The 22,171-nt window shown below is 35.8% G+C and overlaps 1 protein-coding gene across 1 annotated transcript; it reads left to right on the top strand.

Annotated features, from left to right (window-relative positions):
- Window positions 1-10,833: 10,833 nt before the first annotated feature.
- Window positions 10,834-21,413, top strand: LOC140891783 (ankyrin repeat protein nuc-2). Its single transcript, XM_073300427.1, has 13 exons — window positions 10,834-10,983; window positions 11,072-11,134; window positions 11,574-11,744; window positions 12,340-12,471; window positions 13,918-14,057; window positions 14,925-15,011; window positions 15,554-15,679; window positions 16,572-16,724; window positions 17,135-17,200; window positions 18,036-18,137; window positions 20,127-20,297; window positions 20,427-20,506; window positions 21,108-21,413. The coding sequence occupies exons 1-13, from the start codon at window positions 10,953-10,955 to the stop codon at window positions 21,160-21,162; spliced, it is 1,377 nt and encodes a 458-aa protein (XP_073156528.1). The 5' UTR covers window positions 10,834-10,952; the 3' UTR covers window positions 21,163-21,413.
- Window positions 21,414-22,171: the final 758 nt, after the last annotated feature.

The raw sequence follows: 22,171 nt of genomic DNA, 5'->3' as shown, positions 1-22,171 counted from the left end.
GCAACCTATTCAGATTCTTGATAGAAAGACGAAGCAACTCCGAACGAAGACCATTCCATTGGTGAAGATTCAATGGAGTAGACACGGAGTTGAAGAAGCGACTTGGGAAGTCGAAGAAGATATGAAACAACGATTTCCTTATCTATTTCACTGATGTGAGTTCTTATTCAGTTTTCAGTTATTTTTATTCTTATGAGCATGCGGACTGCATATCTATACTGTTTATGAATTTGAGGACGAACTCATGTCTTAGTGGGGGAGAAATGTAAGGCCCGGGATTAATTGAGATTAATCCGAATTTATTTAATTTTAATCCGAGTATATTTAATTTGGGAATATTTAGAGTTTTGATTTAAATTCTAATATTCTTAAATTATTTAGGATTGAAATTGAATTAAAATAAGGGCCGATGACTAAATTGCAATTATTGAAGAGTTGAGGGACTAAAGTGCAATTTTATTGAAAGTTATCAGATTTTATTTGCTTACTCAGCTTATGCAACGTGTAAGCATGATTTTGTTCAGAAAACTTTCGAAACCAAGAGCAGAGTTTCGTTCTTCTTCAATTCCTTTGAAAGTTTGATTTTCGATTTGCCGTAACTTTTGTTCCGGTTGTCCGATTTCGATTCCGAAAAGTGTTCTGGAATCCTTACGACAAGGGCTTCGATTTGATGTAAGATTTTATATCTTTTAGCATGGTTTGAATTTCGAAAATTGACAGATATCAGATATTGAGTTTTCGGTTATGTCTTGAGTTGTGTATTGCATCTAGTTTCGACACCGGATCAAAGTTGAATGCTTGAAGGGATTGATTATGATTTGTAGCATGTATCTTGACAAGTATAGCTGCTGATAAGATGTTTTATGACTGAGTTTTATAAGATGTATGCTGATATATGAGTTTAGTTACAAGTTTCGAAGTCGGGAATTACGTCGGTTACCGATTTTGAATCGCTACGTTGTTTAATCGAGTTTTGGAACTGTTTTGATAGCCGAATTCTGAGTTGATGTTGTTGTTGAGATGTTATCAATGTTAAAGAATGTGTCTTGTTCAATTTCAGTCACGTTTGGAAGGCCAACAACACGAGACGCCGACTTTGAACCGAAGAAAGTTGATTGAGGTTTGAAGTGGTTTTGATTGATGAAATCTTGATGGTTTTGACTCGTTTCTGAAATGATAGGTTGATATGAAGTTTGATATATGTGTTTTGATTATATATTACAGATTTGAAGAGTTCAGAACCTCAATAAACGAAGGTATAATGACGACATCGCGAAGTAGGGACTTTGAAACTCAAGAACGATTATCTTTGAGTTGGCCCGCAAAAATCACATACTTGTTTATGTTTTGATTTGATTGTGGTGTTTTCGATCCATCTTAGGTAGTGGATCTTTAAATTTGAGTTGATATGATGTTATATCGAATTGATTCTAAGCCAAGGTTGCGGTTAACCTTATTTGCGAGTCGTTTACGAATTCGTTAGATGGATATCCATGTCAAGATCAGTTATGAATCTTGATGGCTTCGAAATTATGTAAATCAATTCGTCTTTAAAGCGTTGAGTACTCTATTTGTTGAGTTGAGTTTTAAATAGAGTCGTTATGATTTATTTAACGCTTTCGATATGTTGGTTATACTGAGAATTGTATCTCACCGGAGTTATCCGGCTGTTGTCTTGTTTTGTATGTGTGCATGACAACAGAGAGGGCAGGAGCTGATCATCGACGTCATTGACAGCTGGGAGAGAGTTTAGCACGTGAGGACTCGGGTTGTAGATGAGGTCTTGACCTTTAGAAGCATGAAACCTTGGTTTTGTTGGTTTGGAACACATGTACTAAGTTTGGAATACATGTAACAAACTTGAGATAGTTTGTGTTGTTGTCGTTATCGGTTCTTTATCGACTTGGTTGATGTAATAAAATGCATGTACCAATGCTTGGGACTGTGTTTAGATGTTTATACTTGTGTTTAGATCACAAAATCAAGTTTTGGAGCTGTCAAGGATCAAGTTGGGAACTGTATTTTTTTTTGGGCAAAAGTCTGTCCAGGGCCACGCCCGAGCTGCAGAAATCAGCAGCCCGAGCGCTGCCCAGGGCAGAAAGTTGCCCTTCGAATTGAGCATGGCGCGCCCGAGCGGCGCTTTTCAGCAGCTCGAGCGCAGCCACTTTTAAAAAAAAAAAAAAAAAATTTTACAGCTTCGGACGCTTGGTCATTTGCTTATCGTCTATTCTTGTTATTAGATTAATATTGTGATTTGAGAGATTAAGACCCGAGGTCCCCACAGTTATTGTAGGCAAATTCGATCAAAGGTAACTGATCCTGCCAAGATAAGCCAAAATCCATGATAGAAGAACGTAGCATATCCTCCAGCGTACGAATCGTCCGCTCTGACTGTCCGTCAGTCTCCGGATGATATGCAGTGCTTAAACTCAGAGTGGTACCCAACGCCTCCTGAAAACTACCCCAGAAACGTGAGGTAAATCGCGAGTCTCTATCACTGACTATGCTCATTGGAATCCCATGCAATCGCACTATCTCCTAGATGTATAAACGTGTCATGCGATCATAAGAATACTCCCGGTTATAAGGAATAAAGTGTGCTGATTTCATCAAACGGTCAACGACAACCCAGATAGCATCACACTGACGTGTAGTCATAGGTAAGTGGGTAACAAAGTCCATAGTCACGTGCTCCCACTTCCATTCGGGAATCTCAAGATTCTGCAGTAATCCACCTGGTCGTCGATGTTCAACCTTACCTGTTGACAAACCAAACATCTAGAAACAAATTGATACACACTTCGCTTCATCCCTTTCCACCAGAATCTAGTTCGCAAATCCTTATACATTTTCATGCTACCAGGATGAACTGATAATCGACTCCTGTGAGCTTGAGAAAGAATATTATTCCTGAGCTCCGCATCATTAGGTACAACCACTCGATTAGATAAGCACAATAAACCATCTGCCTGAAAATGGAATCCAGATGTGTTAACTCCATTGGCTAGACGTGCCAAACGCTGAGTCTTTACATCAGATATCTGAGCATCTCTGATCCGAGAATACAATGCTGGCTCAGATAGAATAGTATATAAACGAATCCCATTCCTCCCTTTCTTGTGCTTGAGCGTAAAACTCAATGAACAGCACTCTTGAATCATATGAGATACTTCACTAGTTTGAAGTGCAGAAAGTCTCACCTGCCGACTCAAGGCATCAGCAGTAAGATTAATAGAACCTGGATGATATTTGATTTCACAATCATAATCTTTCAGAAGATCCATCCAGCGTCTCTGTCGCATATTCAACTCCGCCTGAGTGAATAAATACTTCAAACTCTTGTGATCCGTGAATATCTCAAATTTCTCGCCATAAAGATAATGCCTCCAAATCTTAAGCGCAAATACAATGGCGGCTAACTCGAGATCATGTACTGGATAATTACTCTCATGCGTCTTCAACTGTCAAGAAGCATAGGCAATAACATGTCCATGCTGTGTCAGAACACATCCTAACCCCTGACCAGAGGCATCAGTATAGACAACATAACCTCCTGATCCAGAAGGTAGAGCTAGCACAGGTGCAGTAGTAAGATATCTACGCAGCTCGTGAAATGACTCCTCACAATCCGAGGACCATATGAAGGAAACATCTTTCCGTGTAAGCTGTGTCAAAGGCCTTGCCAACTGTACAAAATTCTCGATGAACCGACGGTAATATCCAGCTAGACCCAAGAAACTACGAATCTCAGCAACCGTCGTCGGACGAGACCAGTTCAGCACTGCCTCTATCTTACTAGGATCAACAGATATTCCTTCATTAGAAATCACATGACCGAGAAACACTACCCGATCAAGCCAAAATTCACACTTGCTCAATTTCGCATACAGCTGCTTATCTCGTAACGTCTGTAAAACAATCCTTAGATGTTGTGCATGCTCATCCTTGTCATGAGAATAGACAAGAATATCATCTATAAAGACGATGACAAATCTATCCAGATACTCTCAAAATACCTGATTCATAAAGACTGCCGGTGCATTCGTCAAACCAAATGGCATCACCAGAAATTCATAATGCCCATATCTGGTCCTGAAAGCAGTCGTAGAAATATCTGAGTCTCGTACCCGCATCTGATGGTATCCAGATCTCAGATCTATCTTCGAGTAAACAGAAGTACCCTGTAGTTGATCAAATAGATCATCAATCCGCAGCAAAGGATACTTATTCTTGATGGTGACACGATTCAGCTGCCTGTAATCAATACATAATCGCATCGATCCATCCTTCTTCTTGACAAACAAAACAGGTGCTCCCCACGGAGAAACACTCGGACGAATATATCCCTTATCAAGCAGATCATGTAACTGCTGTTTCAATTCCCTCATCTCTGAAGGTGCTAGACGATAAGGCGCTCGGGATATAGGCGTAGTTCCTGGTACTAGATCAATACCAAATTCAACCTCTCACACCGGAGGAAAACCAGGAATCTCATCAGGGAATACGTCAGGAAACTCGCTAACAACCGGTAGCTGATCAATACCCGGACTACTCGCGGACATATCAACTGCATAGATGAGGTAGCCCTCCCCACCTGACTCCAAGACATGACATGCCTTCAGAGCCGAAACAAGTGGCATCGGAGGTCGCGCACCCTCACCATAAAAATACCAGCTATCACCCTCAGTAGGATGAAACTGTACCAGACGCTGATAACAATCCACAGTAGCATGATACAAAGTCAGCATATCTATTCCCAAGATACAGTCAAAATCTGCCATCGCTAATATCATCAAATTAGCTGCTAATACATTACCCTCAAACTCCAGAAGGCAACCCATCACTAGACGCTTAGTTACTATCTCTTGCTCCAACGGAGTAGATACAACTAAATCCATATCTAATGATACATAAGGTAATCTATGTCTCTTAACAAAGCGACTAGAAATAAAGGAATGCGATGCTCCAGTATCAATTAATACAAGTGCAGGAATACCACATAACAGAAAGGTACCTGCCAACATGCGATCGCTTCCCTCTGTAGCCTGCTCCTGAGACAGAGCAAACACCTGCCCTTGAGTCTGGGGACGATAACCAGAAGAACTCTGTGGTGCTGGCTGCTGACGTGGAACAATAGAAGCCTGAGATCCAACCTGTGATCCCAATCCACTAGCAGAACCCATGCGCTGAGGACAATCTCTCCGCAGATGTCCCTGCTGACCGCAAATATAACAAGCACCAGTAGCTCTCTGACATGAAGCTGCAGGATGCTTCCCTCCACAGTGACTACAAAACTCCTCCTTCTTCCCAAAACGGAACATACCTCGTAAACCACGAGATCCAGATGAAGTAGTAAGAGTAGAAGAAGACGTAGGTACAGATTGCACAACAAATTGAGCTCGAGGCTCAAAAGATCCACTAGGCTGTCCTGGCATCATCAACTGTGCCCGCCTGTTGCTAGTCTCCACAAGACGGCAACGGTTCACCAAAGTCTCAAAAGATACCGGGTCATCACAGACGACAACCTGAGAGTAGATATCTTGGTTCAAACGTTGTAGAAAGATATCATACTTCGACGCATCACTCTCATTGATATGAGGACTGAAAGGTAGCAGATCAAGAAATCGTTGCTGATATTGATCAATAGTCATTGATCCTTGTCTCAGAGTAAGAAACTCCATAGATCGTGCTTGGCGAACAGCCGGAGGAAAATACAATTTCTGGAACTCCCGACAGAAATCCCCCCAAGTCACCTGTCCTCTCTCAGTACGTGCCTGAGCAGCTTTGGAATCCCACCAAAAACGTGCTCGATCCTCTAGAACAAATTCTAGAACTTCCAATTTCTGATCCTCAGTACAATCGAAAGCACGAAAAGTACTCTCGAGTTTAGACATCCAGCTTCTAGCTTGTTCAGGATTCTCGGCTCCCACCAAGGGTTTCGATCCTACCTGCATGAACTTATTGATAGAGTAGCGACGTCTACCCTCATAATGACGATGTTGATCATCATAATGACGGTGATGACGATGATGATGACCACCTCCCTGGCCAATACTACCGTGACTCTCGTCAGCCATATCCTAAAAAGAATTGCACATTAAAATTCCAAATGCGCAAGAATTACTCACAACTAATTCTAAATCCCAAGTACTAATCCCAAAATCTAAGCATGCTCTGATACCAAAAATGTAGTGACCCTGCATGATATCACCTACTAACTGGCAACTAATAGCATGCATTAAACTTAATACAGCAAAATAACTTAACAGAGTAAAACATGCGGAAACAAAACCATAATTTACATATCAGCTTAGGAACATAATCCAGGCTTAAATCTATAGTGATACAACCAAATCGAAACCTTAAACAGTAAACATTATACAGCTATATCGAATCCTGCTGTATAATCAAAATCCTCAAGGCTCCTGCTCCCTAGTCCTGACTTGAACTACCAGCTCCGTCCATCCTGCGACCTGCCCCATGGAATAGGGTGTCCAAGATGACAACTAGGACGTGAGCGCTAACGCCCAGTACATAGACATGATTAAACATATGTATATAATGCATGCAACATGATGACTGGTACAGGGTCATCTGAAAAATCATGCTCAGAACCGGCGCCACATGAGTGCTGCCACCGCACGGATCAACCTCTGGGTGCAACCACACTCGTCTAGTACACCAGAGTAGACAGACATAAATGCCCCCGCCGTCGTGGTACTCTCAGTGACAGACTATCAAGTATAGAGCTGAGCGGCTCTATAGTCAGGTATAACAAGGTATAGGCTCAACGTGTATATGCACATGACATATGAGTATAGAAAACGGTAAATCATACATCATGCCATATAATAATGCCAAATAAATGCAACATATAAACATGTATACTCGCTGGCAATCTCAGTCAATGTGTACGTACCTCTAGGCTAGTTCAAGTAAAGTAGGATCCTAGGTTCCAAGCCTATATTCAAAAGTTCGCCGTATCACTACATAAATTCTATAAGCCTTAACTAAGCTAATAAGTACTCCCAAAACTTAAACAGATTTCCGGACCATACCTTCGTCCGTAGTTAGCCCTTTGGAGTCGCTAGTCCCGGATGACTATAACCACACCTTGGTTATTCCAGAACCTCTATTATAACCGATAGGACCCTTAAGTGTATATCTCACACTATATAACTGAAGAAAGAAACTCGGAAATTCGTATTTAGAAATGAATCTGAGAAGCCCTATTTATAGGCAAAATTCTCGGCCAGGATCGGAACCACCGATCTCGGGATCGGAGCTTTCGATCCAGCTCACGCTTTGCATGTATGACACGCCGGGATCGGAACGTCCGATCCGACGATCGGAGCTTCCGATCTCGCCTCCGATCAACACTTGTCAAAACTCGTGGCTGAGTCATCGGGTAAAGCTGGCAGCCGGAGATCGGAACTTCCGTTCCAGGATCGGAGCTTCCGATCTCTGTGCTTCCGATGAGGTTTCGAAGTGGCTGGGATCGGAGCTTCCGATCTGAGTTCGGAGCTTCCGATCCGGCCCAAACTCAAAAGCCCATATTCTCTTCCGAAGTCCAATAACACTCCGAAATTGATTAATTACCAACCCTTAATCATGTTTATCATATTATTATCTTAAAATGAAATCTGGGTTACTACAAAGGACCTATTGAGTTAAGTAATTATATCATGAGTTCATAATAAATATATAAAAATATCAGATATGTAATGTCATTAAAAATATATATATATACTAATTAAATTACATACCGGTATTGAAATAAATCAATTCAAGTGGAGTCAAGTTAATCCAAAATAATAAATAAAAAAAATACACAAACAAACACATATCATATATGTAAAAGTTGAAATTTAAAAGGTTAATTATATTTTTTCCTCCTCATAAAGCTAAAAACTATAACAATTATTTTATGAGATAATCTTGCAAATTAACCAAGGAATATTTTTACAAGAGTTGGAGATGGATAAATCGGTTATAACTTTAACTAGAAGTACATGTTTTGAAGATAAAATTTTAAACTTTTTGTAAATAAATATTTACAAAATTATTCATTAGTATTACTCGATACTTCTCCTTATGACTAATAATATAAAAGTTTCAGCTCAAAAAAATGACGTTCGCAAATTTTTTATAAATACTTATTGTGTCAAATAATTAAATCATGAGTTCATAATTATATATTATAAATATTAGATTTTCAAACGTTATTAAATATGTATATTTGAAATTAAACTACACATCGGTGTTGAAATAGATTAAACCAAATTGAGTCAAACTTTAATTCAAAATAATAAATAAAGAGCACACCAACACACTCATGCCATATATGTAAACATTGAAATCTAAAAAGTTAACTATTTTTTTTTCTCATAATAAAGACTAAAAACGATAAAAATTATTTATGAGATGATCTTGCAATTAACGAATGAATATTTTTTCAAGAAATGGAGATGGATAAACTGGTTATAGCTCTGTAACTTAGAAGATTCATGTATCTTCAATTGTTTTTAACAAAACTATAAGATTGATATTATTTTTTTAATTATTAAAGTCTGAAAATATATCTATGTTAATCAATTTACTACTAGCTATAATTTCAAAACTGCAAGACGGTTGCAATAAAGAACGAATTTTAGCATGTTTAATCAAAAGCATGCAAAACTCAAACAAAAATTTCAGCAACAAAATAATTGCAATAGTACATTTCGAACAACTTAATATGAAATTAAAATAAAAGAAAACGTACAATTATATCATTGATCATTAACGATATTTACTCACAAGTAATAAAAGACAATAACACAAGTTGAATAAACTGAAAATATTTATACTCTTGCAAATATTTCAGCATTAAAAACAAATAAAAACGAGGTCGTCCAACAAAAAAATAAAAGAATAAAGATATATAAATGAAAATAATTGATGAAGCACCATCACAAGAATTGTTATTGAAAATGATGAGAAAATTGTTTTTTTAAAAAAGAATAAAAAACGGATAGCAAACGAAAAAATCGTGAAAGGAAAAAAAATGTTATATAAAAGAAAAAAAAGCGCAGTAATGTAATGCATTATCTATATTATTTTTTTAACATAATGAGAAGTGGTAAAGTAAATTTTTAACACTATGTATTATTATATTTTTCTTAAATTTATTTTATTAAATATTTCAAAACATCAAATTCTATATTTTTTCTCAATGAATAATTTATAAAAAATTATAATATTTATTACAACCATGATTTTCAACAACTATAGATTCAATTAAATTTGTAACACATAAAATTTTTGAACAAAGATTGTTCGCATTCATTTTATAATGCATGATGTACATATTATATTAAATTGAATTTTACTATTGACTAAAAAACAATGAAAATTATTAATTAAGTGCACGTTAATCTCATCTCATTTCAACTCATTTATTTAATAACATTTATCGACAATTGAAGATGTTCTCACGGGCATCACACGTATCTTTTACTAGTGCAATAAAATAAGTGATTACAATTGTAAAAAAAAAAAACATAAAACTGACGAAAATTGTAAATTTCCCAAATATAAAATATAGATTTTTTTTAAAAAAATTACATCTACCCCTAACAAATCAAATGGATGCATTATGCAACAATTTCATTAAATAATATTACAAGTTTATCTATCAGAAAAATGTTGAAAAAAAACCCAATTTTTATAATGCTAACATAATATCAAATATTTTGTTAGCAAAAAAATTATACAAAAAATAATTTTGTTTTATAAGAAATCCCGTTCATAATTCATGTAATCAAGCACTTCACATGATAAACTTTAAAGTTTATATAAAAAAAACACAAACATTTAATTGTATATATGGAGGGAAATTCATATTTGTCATGAAGAAGCCATTTCTAATCATAGTTCGGATTGATAAATACATGTCTGGTTTCATTAAAAAAAATTTGTCAAAAAATGATAAATATTAATTTCTTTTACAATCTATCATAAGTTATATAATAAGGAGTAATTTTTATCATTTTTAATGGATGTTTATATACGAAAACGTCATTTTTCCTTTCTTTTTTTTTAAAAATAATTTCACCACTTAATTTTATTTTTTCCGTTAAAAAATGTACTATACAAAAATGCATTACACGAGTACTAGTTATATATTATGCAAGAAAGACATAGTGGTCTCTTGATACACAAAACTTTAAATTGTAAAAACAAACTAACAAATTCATCAAATTGCTAAAATCCAAAGTTATTTCTAACTGTAGGAACAATGTTTCCAAAATACATATTTTTTAGCCTCTATTTTAATTAAAATAAACTTTATGCGGGAAAGAAATTCTAAAAAAACTTTTAAAATTAAAAAAGTTAAATTTCATTTTAATTTTTAAAATAAAACTCGACTTGACATGTACGCAACGTGTGCACAGAAAAAGCTAGTCAACATATTATTAACTAATTAATTTAGTACATGTTTTGTTTATTTTGTTGAATATATAGATTATTAATTATTGATAATATTTATTAGTATATTTCTATTTCTATAAATAAAAAACTCGACTTGAACGCAAAGGATGCACAGAAGGCTAGTAGCATAAGTAACTAATTAATTTAGTAACTATTATTGGGTATATTTCAACCCAATGATAGATCTAATATCTCATCATTTGTCGTGTCAACAATATATAATTAATTACGTTTATGTGTAAAAATAAAAACTCTTTGATGTATGATTTGAATAGATTGTTAATTGTTGATAATATATATTTATTAGTATATTTCTACAAAATCAATATCATATATACACACACACGGTCAATTCATAGTTGAAACTCTGGTATAGCAGCGACATTCAAGAAACAAGGATTCCTATAAAAGAATGCTGCGGAGGTGGTAGAAAAACCCTGCTGCCCTGCTCTGTTATCAGCTTCAACTATTTGGCGGCTATGGCTCCTGATGCTTCTGATGCTCTGGCTGGTACTTTCCGCTCCTTTTTTAGGGACTTTGCGGCCTACCCTTTTCAAATAAGTTTTATCTATGCGTTTATTTATTTGTTTGATCGCAGTGAGGGAAAAGGTTCAAACTTTTCTGACTTCTGCCAAGACTGGGAATTTAGATCTCCTCAAGAGTAAGTGTTGCTTTTTTTACTGTATAGTGCAAACTCTATTCATGTTGTATATCATACATGGGCTTCACGGGCATGCTTCAATCTTTAGTGGGTCTCATTTGGATTGAGTTCTTGTATTGGTTAATTTCCTAGTATTGGTGCTCAGAAGGATTTACGAGCAAGGGTGGATGGTAATGCGGTCAGTGTTAAATGTTAATATTGTCGGGTGGTGGATAGGCTGCATAAATACTGATTGGTTAATAGCTTCTGGAACTTGGTTGCTTTTGTTGTGAGAGATGCTACAAGGAGTTTTAAAATTATTCCCAATTAGACTATTTTTTATGTGTAATGCTGTTTTGCTTAAATCCTCGTAATTTGGTTTCTTTTTTCGATGTTTATTTTCGTATTTATCGTTTTGCATTGGAGTTTTTAGTAAGTTTTATTTGGTTGACGAGAGTAGAATTGGCGAAAGAACTCGATGATGGAAAAGGTTTAGCGCAAACAATAGCGGATGTTAAGGATGCTAACCAAAGAGGTGCTCTGCACTTTGCTTCAAGGGAGGGTCAAACTGAGACGTGCAAGTTCTTACTTGAGGAGTGTAATATTGATGTTAATGTGAAAGATGAAGACGGTAATTTTTTATTTTTAAATCACTGTATCCAGTTTTTCTTCAATATGCTGTCAGTTGTTTTGCTCAAGTTATGAAAATTTTATGAAATTAATTAATCGGATTAAAACTTGTTTACTCAGCTTCAATTACCTTAATTTCTAGTTCATTTATCTTCATTACATTTTGCCACAATAGCTGCACATAACTTTTAGTTTTAGTTTTAGTTTTGGAGTTTGTTCATGCCTTAGGAGTTGATCTCAACCCCTTTCTTATGATTTTATTATTTTAAGTTATTCGGTTGTCTAGGTTTTCATTTTATATTTAAACGGCTTCTTTGCTCTCTCAATTTAATCTCTCCTCAAAAAATTTTGTCAAACACAAGATTTCTTATGCATAAGCATCGTATTTGGAGCTCTAGTGGCTGTTTATGGAAATTCGCTTGTGATTTTAGGTTTGAATTGGGCACCGGTGAACATAGTTTCATGTTTTCTAATTTTGAAAGGCATATATCTTTGTCAAACTTCCCATTTTTTCGTGTAATCTAGCTTACCATTTGGTTGAGATGAGTGATTGGATTATTTTCTTAGTTTTGTCTTCATATTTTATCCATGGATAGGAGATACTCCTCTTATTCACGCTGCTCGGCAAGGACACACTGCCACTGCCAAGTATCTTGTGAAATGTGGTGCCGATCCTTCTATACCTAGTGAATTGGGGGCTGCTGCATTGCATCATTCTGCCGGTATAGGTAAAATTTTCTGGTTTCTGTATTGCTTTTCGAATTCATTTGTTAGTTTTGGGTTAGGGTTCCTTTGTTGCTGGTATACTCGTTTGGTTTCTTAATTAACTGTAGCAAATTTCCTATCTAATCAACAATTTTTCATGTCGGAAAATCATGTAGTGACTCTGAGACTAAATGAACTATTGAATTTTTGGAGAAAGTATTGGTTTTGGAGTTGTAGCAAATGTCCAACCTTCATTGTGAAGTACCAACTTCATCTCTTTAATATCTTTTATATCAAGTTTTCAACTTTTTAATAACTTCTAACTTTTTTTTCTGGTACAGATAGTCATCATGCAGTTTTGATTCTTTTTGTGCTTGTTCTAGTTCTTTCTTTGAGTTTTTAACCTGCACGGAAAAGATGGGCTACATAGTCCTGTCAAAGAGTGTTAAACTGGTAACTATCAAGAGTTTGACAAATGGGGAGAGTTCAATGAGGAACAATCAATCGCTAACTCCACTTTATTGCAGTATCCATGCTAGTTATCCATTCCAAACAAATCGTCCTATTTTTTTATCCTATATGTGGCACACAAGGTGGTCATTCCAGGCAGTGTTTGTTTAAAGGACTCAGTTTTTCAAACTGACACTAACATATGATAAAGGGAAGAGTAATGCTTTACATCTTCTTCTCATATCTTAATTTGTGCACACTCACACAGTTGACACAGTCGACACAAGTTTAACGAGCTGATGTGTAAAAATAATGTTATCAATGAGTACCTGCTTCTAGACTGAGATTTTTTTGGGATTGACGGAAAAGCTCAGCCTAGAGTTTGTGAACCACCACCGCTGACAAAGTAATTGGTAAATTGTCAACCAGAAAATAAACTGTAAATAACATAGCTGCCAAATGATGGCTTTCATTCGGAATAGCTGTTAATATTCTGTCTACGGTCCACCGCTATTCGTTATGTTTATACTCACCAGGTGTGATCAAGTTAGCTAATTATGATTAACCTTTAACTGCACACATTTAAACACCACGTAATTGTCGCTGCTTGATGTATTATATATGGTTCTTCCTGTAATTACGTCATTAGGATATTTGTAAGAACAAACGTTGTGGTGCTTTATTTCATCTGTTTCTGTTTAATATCATAATTTCATATTATCATCTTGTACTTTACCTGTTAGTTGTTCGCCAGAAAATTCCTCCACTTTATGCTTTTCAATTTTGTGTAGAACAATGGTCATTACATTCCAATAGTTCAAGTTCTTATGCAGTTGGTGTCATGGTAAACCTGATTTTTTTCTTTTTATGATTTTTGTTATTTCTTAAGTAAAACTGGATCTAGCCCACATTTCTGTGGTTTATGCATTTACTTGTACTTTCTTGATTTTCTCTAGGTCGAGCGAACATAATCACGTCCCTCACTTCATAATTTAATATGTTTAAATCTTGGTCCGTAGGGGATATTGAGTTATTGAAGCTCTTTATTGCAAAGAGTGAAGATGTTGATTTTCAAAGTCATGCTGGTACTCCACTTATATGGGCTGCTGGGCATGCCCAGCATGATGCTGTCAAAGTGCTACTGGAACATAAAGCCAATGTAAGCCAATCACACTATCTGCATCAAAAGGTTTAATTTGGATGCGAAGGTATCATGCATCTCTGTGCATTAACTGATTGATAATTTTTTAGAAGAAAACTCATATATGCATACCCTGAGCCTGTAGAAGAATTGTCTTACATGATGGTCCCAGAGGTAGAGAATTGCATCTGTGAATCAAAGATGATAGTACACATTGAGAATTTTAAAATTAAATCAACGACTCTTTCTTAAATCAACACCCTGCTATTAATTAAGAATACTAACAGAACTATTGCATTTAATGTTAACAACCTCACACATCTGCTGACTTGTCATTCCATTTTACCTAATCGCAAATTTACTCCACCATCTGCAATACTTTTACACAAGGTTTGTATGGCTGTTTTGCTAATTAAAAACTTTAGTTATTATTGTGCTAAATGAACCTATGTGGCAGAACGATATGGAGTAATTTAAGACATGGGGGCACTTAATACCAGACACTGTAACTTTGTCTTTTCCCCAAACACGGCATTCTGTGTACCAACAAGTCTACACAGCCAACTAAATGAACCTGACATATCATACTGCTTCAGTTATTTCATCTCTCCTTGACCTCTGGCTTTGGAGGCACGTGAAAATCTTGCTGTTATAAAATACTGTGAAACTTTCATGGGAAATACATGGGAAGTTAGGAACTGAAGCATGTAAAGAATTTTCCATTACCTTTTGAAACATTAATGTATTAGATGATGTACCAAAATATATCATTTTTCATTCCTTTACCCTCAGTTTCTCGACAATCACATTTTATGGCCATCCTTTTGATTAATTTGAAGTTTGGTTTTTGGTTTTGTTTGATTTTTTTCCTTGATCTTATTGCAGCCTAATGCCACGACTGAAGATGATGTTACACCTCTGTTGTCAGCGGTTGCTGCAGGTTCATTGGCATGTTCAGAGTTGCTAATTAAGGTTCTTTATTGCTTTTGCTTTGGCTATTTTTGCTGCTGTGACCACTGTCCTGTTTATTGTAAAAGTGCAATTATTCAGTGTTGATGTTCTGATTTATTTTGCATATAATATATGTAGCTGCCTTTCCGACTGTGTTGATTATTTGGCTGATGATATTTCTTTAATGGAATCTAAAAAGAAATCACTTATTTTGCATTATCTACAATAGTGTTGAAATATTTTGCTGGTTTGCATGAACTAAAATAGTTTGACTGCAACCTACATGTAAATCATGATATTGTATCGCATTCTTAAAATCATTTAACCTGTTTTAGCTGGCATGAGCAATGTTTGAGCTAAAAGTGGTTTAACAACTGTGGATTTTACTATGAATGATTCTGTAATGTTGTATTTGTATATATAATGTAATTTTACTTCAAAAGGATGACGAGCTTTGAAAGCTATAAAATTTATGTGGATATGGATCCATTTTCTTATGGAAAGTGTTGCAATAACTTGCATTCTCTGGTTCACATAGAAACTCTTTCTTCGTTTTCATACAGGCTGGAGCAAATGTCAATGTTTCTGCCGGTGGAGCAACACCCTTGCACATTGCTGCTGATGGCGGTAACCCAGAAATCATCAACTGTTTGTTGCAAGCTGGAGCTAATCCTGATGCAACTGATGAGGTACATGACTATTATGTCCCATGACAGTTTCTTTGGAGATCTGCTTTCTCTTAATAATAAAAATCACCTTTATGTTCATTAGTTTTTCAAGTTGAGTTACTTGATCTAGAGAGATCTGACATCTTTCTTTGATATGATTCTCCTAAATAAAACTGACAAAACATTTCCCCCATTCATGTTTTGTATTTTGGATCCAAAAGTCACTTCGTCTTTCATGCACACACGGGTATGAGCATAGACAGTGCAGAGAGATATATTACACACATAGACAGTGCAGAGAGATATATTACGCATGGGTTTTATTTGGCTCGACCATTTCATCCACGAGACAGATATCCAAAGAGCGTAGTTATAATTTTCCCAATTGATATTTTCGGCAGCTAACCAAAACATAAGTAATAAGCATGATCAACCATAGAATCTAACTGAGGCACGTGGCATCCAAGAAGGAGCTCCACGTACTTCAATGGGGTCAGTTTGATCAATAGTGCTTCACTTTATTATTAATTGAGTTCAGTTAACTTTATCCAGATGTAAAGTGTCAATCTATGTAATTATTCAAACTATGGGAGGAAAATGTATTAGAAGAATCTTGGAACTACTCCAGCCAAGGAGATTCTCAATTTTGTATACTCTATTTTTGTTACCTATGGAAGAAGCTATATTTACCACATTTTCATTATGACAGTATCCTGTCCCACAATCAGATCATAATTTATTGGTAGGAACACTCATGATTGCATTTATAATCATAATTTATTTTCATATTTTAGAAGTCTTATTGCTGTGTCAATTTTTGGAGCTATTGGGCTGGGGAGGAAATAAGAAGTTTCCTGACTTTGATCTTTGTCCATTTAAGTTGAATTTTTATTAGAAGTTTTTCATGCTGCAGGACGGCTTGAGGCCTATACAGGTTGCAGCTTCAAGAGGAAACAGGGTTGCTGTTGAAATTCTTTTCCCTGCAACATCGCAATTTAAGGATGTTCCAGAGTGGAGTGTCGACGGTATTCTTGATCACGTGCAAAGTGAAACAGGAAGGAAAGAGGTGGGTACTTCACCATCTTTTTGTATCCGTATCCTTTTGAAATTGGAAACATTTCCTTTTGCTAATTTGGGTGAGATTTGTAATGCTTATTTTCAGCGAATCCTTTTGAAATTGGAAACATTTCCTTTTGCTAATTTGGGTGAGATTCGTAATGTTTATTTCCAGTAAAGTCATAATAGCCAACGGGTAACATCTTGCTGTCAGCTTTTATGATATTATTTGGTTATTCTAGCATTAGAATTCCTTTGTTTTGTAAAGGGCCTTGATTTTTTTTCCCTTCTCAATAAAAACAAATTTTAGTTGATGTTACTCTAACATAAATAGCCACACAATTAGCAGAAGCTGTTAGCAAGTTTTTTTATTCATATATTCTCATCAGATTTTTACGTGGTTGTAATAAAACATCGCAGGATGAAAGAGATGGATTGCAGGACTCCAGCAAACCGAAGGATGTTATCCCTCCAAAGTTGCCTGAGGTCTTTCTTGAATTGCATTGATCCTAGTTTTTGATCTTTTGTATATTTGTTTCGGTTGGAATTGGAAATTGTTTTGAAGAAATACTGGCATGTCCTGAAAGTGCTACTAGTGTCCTTTCACCTATCGTCAAGTGTCCGTGTGTAATACATAGTGAGTGCACAGTATGCCTAGTTTAAATTACTTTTCCTTCAACTGATGGATTTTTTAACGTGCACATTTTCTAATATAAGGGTTAAAAAGTGACATTTTTCCTTCATCTGATGGATTTTACATTTTGAATGTGAACATTGTTTAATATATGGGTTAAAAAGTGGCATTCAAGCATTTTTACATTTTTCTCTACCTGTAAGTAAGTGGTGGCTTTGAAAAAGGCTATTTATGAAATTTTCTGGTTTAGATTATGATACATTTTTCTCATAACGTCAGATGTACCAGAAAGTGAAGACTGTTCGGAATTGCCGGAAGAAAGCAGAAAATTTACTACACTTTCATGTTTGATGCATGTGGGTGGTGTTTACGAATTCCCAAAAGGACTTCATGTTTAGGCATAAATTACATGGAAATGTCCTATCTTATATCTATTAGTAAAAAACCAGGCAGTGGACTGAAATTAATCAATAATATTTTTTTGTCAAAATTACTGGTGACAACTTTTTAATTTTTTTTGTTTATTTTCTTGAAGTGCGTACTGTGATATTTTATTCCTCGGTATGTTATCGTCCGTAACTGTGGCGTATTGGAAGTGTGCATATGCGTGCCTGCTGCCAAAACTTGTTTGAATATAAAATAATTAGTGTTTTGAGCTCGACTTATATGTTGGTGGTCAATATCTAGGTAACACCTGAGGCCAAGAATAATGCTGCTGAAGCCAAGGCAAGAGCTGGCGCTGCCTATAGTAGGAAAGATTATATGACCGCTATTGATGCTTATACCCAGGTTTCTTAATTATCTACATCAAACGTTTACATCTCTCTGTCTCTTTTATTCTACTGTTCCTTTTGCTCTATGTACAGTTATCTTTTGTTTAATTAAATTTTAAATAGTGGAATGATAGGGGAGAGGTATAAAAAAACTTCAAGATTTTTGTGGTTCAGTCATGAGGCATAAATCCATGAGAAACAGTGTCCAAAACTTTTGTTATTTTCACTTCCGTTTGAAATAAGGCAATAATTTCTATGTACATGTGAGCAAGCATGATAAGAGTAGTATGGTAGAGAAAATCATTGCAACTAATTCACAATAAATTAAATTAATAAATCCATGAGAAACAGTGTCCAAAACTTTTGTTATTTTCACTTCCGTTTGAAATAAGGCAATAATTTCTATGTGCAGTGAGCAAACGTGATAAGAGTTGTGTGGTAGAGAAAATCATTGCAACTAAATCACAATTAATCAAATTAATGATTATGATAATTATTATGCAAGTAAGAGTGCCGCATGAGACATTTTTTTAGCCACTTTTGGCTCATGATGATTAAATGCACTTGGAAATCCACTTGATAAGTGGTAGTTCATCTATTCCGAGTTGCTTTTAATCAATCGAACAATAATACCAAATGGCTCTTTGGCTGATGTGACACGATTCCTTCAAAAATCTAATGTCTGGGGAATCTTTAAGTTAATGTAAGTGAGAAGGGATATCTTGCATCTTTAAGAAATTTACTTACATTTATCCTCAAATATGTGGTCTCCTGTTTGCCTATATGAATTCTTGTGACATTCGTGTAGAAGTCCATTACAAGTAAAAGACATGGATCTACAAATTTCAAGGGTGCTAAAATCCCTACCCACCCTAACCCCAAGATTTTTGCGGTGTTTATGTTTGTGGTTAGGTTTACTGAGCGTGAGAACTCCAATCATATCTTCTTGGTCCATTTCAGTGTTTTAAAAAGCGTAGCGTTGGCCCGTAGCGTTTTTGTCCTGTCATAGCGTAGCGCATAGCGCAAGCTATTCGTGCATGACAATTATTTAATTTATTTAATTAAAAAAATAGAAAAATACTTATATACAGGTAAATAAGTGAGATAATTAGCCATGAAACCATAATAATTGATCATTAGATACCAAAATATAGTTTCAACATCCATACAGTCCTTTTTCCACATTAACAAGACCCAACCTTGCTTGTTTGAACCTCTAATTTTGGTCAAAATATGTCAATTATGGGCCTTTAGTTTTTGCCCAAATAGCCCACGCTATTTGCGCTATAACGCTATAACGCACGCTATTTTTTTTATTTTTTTTTAAATGGGGAAGGGAGGGCTCGAACCCGAGCCAATTCATGGGAAATACAAGGTGAAACCATTGGGGCAAGCCCCGGTTTCGATATAACGCACGCTATTTGCGCTATAATGCGCTTTTTTCTGAGAATAGCGTGTGCTATTCGTGCAAAACGCTAAAGTAGTAGCGCTATGTAGCGCTACGCCATAAAAATGCGCTATAGCGTGCTATTTAAAACACTGGACTCCATTTTAAATATAGAAAACCAGTGGGGATCAAGGGTTCAGAGTGCCCCTAGGCCCGAACTACTAACATCACTTAGAAGGATGTAGGGTTTCAGCTAAAACGCCTGGTTTTTAACTGGCTGTCTAAATTATTTGTTTTATATGGCCCAGAGTTAAATAGTTAATATGCTCCATGAATTTTAGCTGTCTAAATTATTTGTTTTATATGGCCCAGAGTTAATATACTCCATGAATTTTATCTCTATAACACACTTGAAGGATTTATTCTTATTTATTTTCTCCCATTGCATTGTTGTCATATAATGAACATCATCATACTATCACTCTCACAGAAAGGGCCTCGACTGACCCTGTGAAATTCATATAGCTCTAGGTTTTTCTCCTTTTGCAGGAGATGTATTAAATTTTGTAATGTATTAGTAATATGTTTTTTGGTTTTGGATTCGTTGGTGGATGTCAGGCAATTGACTTCGATCCAACTGATGCCACTTTGCTCTCTAATAGAAGCCTTAGCTGGGTTCGTCTTGGGCAAGCCGAGCATGCTTTAGCTGATGCTAAGGCATGCAGAGCTCTTAGACCAGATTGGCCAAAGGCCTGCTATCGTGAAGGGGCTGCTCTCCGTCTCATGCAGGTACAATCTCATTCTTCAAAACCAAATAGTTACTGTTGAAAATTTGATAGCTTTGTTCTTACTTGACCTTTTCTTTTTCTTTCCTTCGTTTTTTCCCTTCCCGTCGTTCAATATATTATTGTACTGCAGAAGTTTGAAGAGGCAGCCAATGCCTTCTATGAAGGAGTAATGCTTGATCCTGAAAATAAAGAGCTTGTAACTGCTTTCAGGTTACATTTACCTCTTCTTCCATCTAGATATGTTGCTTGCTCAAACTTTGAACTTTGCACGTCTTTATGAAGTTTTCTCAGATGGGTGAATTTACATGAGTGTGTTGTTAGTTTCTTCATATAATGAAGACCTCACAGAATTTGTGTTTTGTAGCTGGCTTCTACCTTTGAGAACTGGTTTGCAATTTATTATTTGGCTGTTGGCCATATTGTAGCTACAGAAAATCCAGTCTCCTTATTTTTTTATATTTTTGTAACTTTTTATATTTGAGGAAGAGGTTTTTACATGGGTCTCAAGTTCGAGACCTTGTCCTATATCGTGATCCTAGATGTCACTAGACCAAGAGGCATGTGGCACCCAGTCTCCTCATTTTGCTAGAACATCACTTGCATTTTGTACAGTATATCCTGCGAAGCCGGTATCATCTGGTGCCATATTCTATAAATGAATGAAGTATATAAATGAAGTATAATTGAGTAAAATAGTTAACTGATTACTGGAAGGCGATTCTACTTTCATTTTGGATTGCAAGGAATTTGAAGGTTTTTTTATGATGGTGTGGTTGGGTTGAGATGCTAATCAACGTCGATCGTATTTCAGGGAAGCTGTTGAAGCTGGAAGGGAATTTCATGGCACACAGCAGCCAAAGTCTTGATGGTCTTAGTTTTAGACTGTTGTTCTTAAATGTTTTCAACTCAACTGTTCTTTTGTTTTCTTTTCATTTTTCGAAACGCTAGCTTTACCATTTTTCTCTAGGCGTTCCTAACAATTCTATGACCTCACCATTTTAGTGAGCTGGGATGATACAAATTATGCAGAGTCTGTGTAGCCACCAACCATATGAAGCAGCACAGTTATATCAAAAAAAAAATCAATCAAAATAACTACAAAGATGAAGCGTACATTTGTAAAATTTACTCTCAAATTATATAAGATACCACCAACCAAGAACTCTCAGTTTTAACATGCATTATGTACGTAGGAAACCTTGCCATTTAAGAGATTTTGATTAACATTTACGGAGTCCGACCTTGCCATTAAGAGAATTTGGTTCACATTTATGAGTACGTGGAGAATGACTTGTCTCATTTTCAATTCGAAATTGACAGGGTTTCTTGAGACAGCATGGAGATTATGTTCTTGTTTAACCTGTTTGGCACCCATTTAGCTGATTAGTTATGTTTGATTTAGTGTTTAGAATGCTTAAAGAAAGTGAACTTCAATAATAAAGAAAAGTTGAGAATAAGTTTTTTTAAGCATTTCTAAACATTAGAACATTTGAATGATACGATGGTACATCATTCTAGCATCTGTATACAAGCTATCTTTCCAGAAAAGTCGTTCCAATGATGCATATTTCAAAATGTTTTGATATAGGATAGGCTTGATTAGGTGCACGCATTTTGCAAAATTCATATAATTTTCGTCTGCCGAACAAACTCAATGAATGCCAACAAAGTATTGCACAGAAAGAGAAGTTATGCTGGTCATTTATTCCCCTTGCTGCAGGTAAAATGTATAGTCTTTGACAAAGTAACCTAGGGAATTTACTCGATACTATGGGCCTATGGCTATAACAACTCAGAAATCAGAATATGATTGGAGCGTTCCTTCTGTATGTTTCAACATCTATCATCTACTTCGGCGATAATATGTTATTCAAA

Source organism: Henckelia pumila, chromosome 3, assembly GCF_033568475.1.
Source record: "Henckelia pumila isolate YLH828 chromosome 3, ASM3356847v2, whole genome shotgun sequence".
Classification (NCBI taxonomy): Eukaryota; Viridiplantae; Streptophyta; class Magnoliopsida; order Lamiales; family Gesneriaceae; genus Henckelia; species Henckelia pumila.
The sequence above is the reverse complement of the archived record's forward strand: the minus strand, read 5'-3'. Positions and strand labels throughout refer to the sequence as shown.